The sequence below is a fragment of the Cornus florida genome, unplaced genomic scaffold (assembly GCF_030987335.1).
Source record: "Cornus florida cultivar Cherokee Brave unplaced genomic scaffold, ASM3098733v1 CherokeeBrave_3.0.0_Hap2_Chr05, whole genome shotgun sequence".
Taxonomy (NCBI): Eukaryota; Viridiplantae; Streptophyta; class Magnoliopsida; order Cornales; family Cornaceae; genus Cornus; species Cornus florida.
The window spans coordinates 22,649,303-22,653,804 of NW_026775575.1; the positions used below are offsets into that span (position 1 = coordinate 22,649,303).

General features: G+C 39.2%; 1 protein-coding gene across 2 annotated transcripts in view; it reads left to right on the forward strand.

Moving 5' to 3' along the window:
• LOC132306189 (E3 ubiquitin-protein ligase WAV3-like) overlaps positions 1-4,135 on the forward strand; it is a 5,177-nt gene extending 1,042 nt beyond the window's left edge. The window contains exons 1-2 of one of the 2 annotated variants that reach the window (XM_059803488.1): positions 1-339; positions 1,822-4,135. The exon at positions 1-339 is cut by the window's left edge and continues 83 nt beyond it. In XM_059803488.1, the coding sequence (XP_059659471.1) occupies positions 61-339; positions 1,822-3,720 (2,178 nt within the window). In that variant the 5' untranslated portion in view covers positions 1-60 and the 3' untranslated portion in view covers positions 3,721-4,135. The remainder of the gene's footprint in view (positions 340-1,821) is intronic. The other variant, XM_059803489.1, reaches the window with a different exon arrangement.
• The last annotated feature ends 367 nt before the right edge of the window (positions 4,136-4,502 follow it).

Here is a 4,502-nt window from a genome sequence, read left to right on the forward strand (position 1 = left end):
TGCTAAGCTTACTTTTAGGCTCTCTTTCATTCATGTGGGCTCGGGGCGTAAGGGGTCTGAATGTTTGATAATGATGATGATAATATATATATATATATATACTGTATATATATCAATCGTGGAGATGCGTGTTTGTGTTGTCATGTATTTTTCAACTCCCTATGCTGCCTTGTGGGGATAAAGTGTACTAGTCCTTTTAAGGACCATAGTCTTTTGGGTGTATCAGAAAAGGAAAACTACAGTGTACTCTTTCCTGTTTCCTCAATCTTCACCTTCTTGAAGGGAAAGTGCTTTGCCTGGTCAGCATCACACAGGCGCAAAGACACAAACCCATCAAAGGTGTACTCTCTCTACTCACACACCTCTTTTGATGATAATCTTAAAAAAGCCTGTAGACCGTTGATTGGGTGCTTTCTTCTAATAACCCTCATCAAAGTAAGAGGGGAGTTGAAAAAGAATAAAAATATTACAGCAAGTAATGATGTCTCCTTCTTTTGATAGATGGGCTTTAAATCTTTTCCCTATTTTCGTTGTCTTCAAAGCTCCATCATTTATTTGAGAATTGCTTGATTACCCTTTCTTTTAAAAAGTTGCTCCTTGTTTGTTCATAATTAACCAGTATATTCTCTTCTGTGCTTTGACTAGCTAACTTTGACTTTTATTGGTTTATAAATTAATGTGACTAGTGATTATACAGTTTTGAATGTATAATTACTTATATCTTACTATAGGCAAGAAATTATAGTGCAGATAAGTTTCATTCATTTCATCTATTTATGCACCAGTCTCAATAATGTGACTTTAAGACAACAGGATCTTTGAGATTTCATGTCCATTCAATCGAGACAATTTTACAGTAACCTCTCTGAGTTTCATGTGATAATCTGATAGTGCTTTTAATTTATGATAAAAATGTAAAAGTTCAAACTTCACACTAACTTCCAAGGTCACTTGTCCTGTTCAGTAAGCAATAAACTTGATGAATCTTGTTGGTTTTGATAGGAATCCAATCCAATAAGAAAAATGATTCTTAGGCTGAGTTGGCATGAGCTGACAATTTCAAGAGGATGGTGGGCGCACCATGTGTGGTGGGACCCACCACCCCCTTATGAGAAAGTCGGATTATGTTGACCCGGCTTATATAGCATTGTTAATCCAATACTTATTTGTTCTTTAAGTAGCTGTGGATGTTGATAATAATTACTTAGCAAATTTTAATAATTAAAAGTGAATAAACCAAAATATGTAGTCATTTGACATGATTAGAATTGAAATGAGTTAATTTAGGGAATAAACCGGGAAACTCAGGCACCATTTATCTGTCACTGTTGTAGAGTTATCTTCTTTTTTTAGGTGTTTGACAAACTAAAATGAGCTGTTCAGATCGACATCAGAATATCTTATTCCTTTGATGACTGTAGTTGAGATTATGAGAAAGGAATCATGTGATTGTAGTTCAGAAAATCAGGTTGTTTCGTGGTTTGGTCGGATAGGTGGAACTGATGTTGATATAATGTTAAAGAGTAATGATCACTTGTGCACCCGTGAGTAAGAAACTTTCTCCACACCAAGCATGGAGACCGTTAGCTATGATTTAAGTGTGAAAAAGGTAATTACCAAAAAACATAACAATCATATCCAACGATCACCATACTTGGTGTGGATAAATTTCTTGCTCACTGTTGAGCAAGAGATCATTTCTGTAATGTTAAATATGTTTCCTTTTTATTTTCACTTCTAAGATTTTGATTCCTGAAAGTTTGTTGTTCTGTTGCTGTGTATATGGGATCGCTTTTTACCTGCATTTCTTTCTAATTTCAGAGGACTTGTGCAATATGCCTGACCACCATGAAATCAGGCCAGGGCAATGCTATTTTCACTGCAGAATGCTCCCACTCATTCCACTTCCATTGCATTACCTCTAATGTAAAACATGGAAACAAAATTTGCCCCATTTGCAGGGCAAAATGGAAGGAAATCCCCTTCCAGAGTCCTTGTTCTGATCTCTCTCATGGAAGGGCAAGAATAAACCCAGTAGCATGGCCCCAAGATGATTCTGGGATGACTATTTTACGACGGCTCCCTTCCCCTCGTGCAGATGCCAATCAGTATGTTTCATTATTTCATGCCCCTGAGCCAAGTGTTTTCGATGATGATGAACCTGTGGAAAATCACCCTGAGATCTCTGAAAAATGCTCATCCCCTAAAAATGTTATTAATGACCATTCTACTGGAGCAATAGAGGTCAAAACATACCCAGAAGTTTCTGCTGTTTCAAGGTCGATATCTCATCATAATTTCACTGTTTTAATCCATCTCAAAGCTCCTCTTACAAGCAGTAGACAGAATTCTGGAATAAACCAGAACTTTCCATCATCATCTCAAAATTCTCGTGCTCCGGTTGACCTTGTCGCGGTGCTTGATATCAGTGGCAGCATGATTGGTACTAAGCTTGCTTTGCTGAAACGAGCCATGGGATTTGTTATACAGAACCTTGGCCCTTCTGACAGGCTTTCAGTCATTTCCTTCTCCTCTACAGCTCGTCGTCTCTTTCCCCTTCGGCGAATGTCTGATACTGGAAGGCAGGAAGCATTGCAGGCCGTTAATGACCTGATCTCAAATGGTGGGACTAACATTTCTGAGGGCCTAAGGAAGGGTGCTAAAGTGATGGTAGACCGCAGATGGAAGAACCCAGTTAGCAGTATCATACTGTTATCCGATGGGCAGGATACATACACTATCGGTAGTCATGGTGGGACCCATTCGCATAATGATTACCGCCCATTGTCCATTCAACGCAATGGTGGTGCGGGCCTCCAAATTCCAGTACATGCATTTGGGTTTGGTGCGGACCATGATGCTGCTTCAATGCACTCAATATCTGAAACTTCTGGGGGAACATTTTCTTTTATAGAGGCTGAGAATGTTATTCAGGATGCATTTGCACAGTGTATTGGAGGGCTATTAAGTGTCGTAGTGCAGGAAATGCAGGTGAAAGTTGAATGTGTCCACCCAAAGCTGCAGCTTGGTTCAATAAAAGCAGGAAGTTACAAAACCAGTGTCCTGTCTGATGCAAGAATGGGCTTTATCCATGTTGGAGATTTGTATGCTGAGGAAGAGAGAGATTTTTTGGTGACCATTGACATTCCAGTTGACGGGTCCAGTAATGAGATGTTGTTGCTAAAGGTGAGATGTGTTTACAGAAACCCCATCACAAAAGAATTGGTGACCTCGGAAGAAACCAATGAAGTAAAAGTTCAAAGGCCTGAAATAATTGGACAGCCATCAGTGTCAATGGAAGTGGACAGACAGCGAAACAGAGTTCGAGCAGCAGAGGCAATGGCGGAAGCAAGAGCTGCTGCTGAACAGGGTGATCTAGCTGGTGCAGTGTCTGTTCTCGAGTTCTGTCATAAAGTATTGTCAGAAACCGTATCAGCGCAAGTTGGAGACAAGTTGTGTGTTGCATTAGGTGCTGAATTAAGGGAAATGCAAGAGAGGATGGCAAACCGCCGTGTTTACGAGTCATCTGGAAGGGCTTATGTTCTGTCAGGATTGAGCTCACACTCATGGCAGAGAGCGACTGCACGAGGTGATTCCTTGGATAGTACCAGCCTCTTGCAAGCTTACCAGACCCCCTCAATGGTCGACATGGTTACCCGATCTCAGACAATGGTCTTTGGCAGTCCATCACCTCAACCATCGGCCAGGCCAGCTCGATGATTTCCAACAGCTCTGCAGCAACAAGGTTATTATTAGGATTATCTTGAAAATATCTTCAAAGTTTCCATCTCAGTGCCTCATTTTTCCTGGTAACATTTTGTTGTCTTTTTGTGGTGTTACGCGAAAGGAGTGGTGACAAGAGATGGAGGTAAAAGAGGATTGGGTGTTTTTTCTTTTTTTTCTTTTTTGGAAGTTGGTTATATTCCCTTGTCTTGCAATGTACATGAATAAGAAACTGGAAAAATGGTGGGGGGTAGGGTTTACGAGTTTAATTCTGTGGTATTTTGTATAAAAGAGAAATGGCGTTTTTTCTCTTTCACAGTGGATGGGGGTATAGCGATGCAATTGTAATGGTGAAGATATTGGGGGGAAATTTTTAATTGAAATATGATTTCTTTTTAGTCCCTTTCTGCTATATGCATTGCTCATTTTTATTTTATTTTATTTTATTTTTCAGTCATTTTCCTTGTTTCCTTGATATTTATAATTTATTCATTCAATTAAGGTGGTGGTGCACATAACTTTTAGAACCGGTAAACTGAGCTGGATCCAACCGTTTGGATTTGGTTTAATTATAGAGTGCCAGGCATTTTTCTTATGAATTGTTTCAACGTTCATTAATTACTACTTGTTTCTATTTTTAAAGAACATTAAAAATATATTCTTTTTAGAGTCAAAACTACCCTTTTATTGGCCTTTCTTACCATTTACATTGTTATCCATGTGTCGCTTAGGTGTCAAATAAGTTGGGTCCACAATAGTATATTGATTACTGCACATTT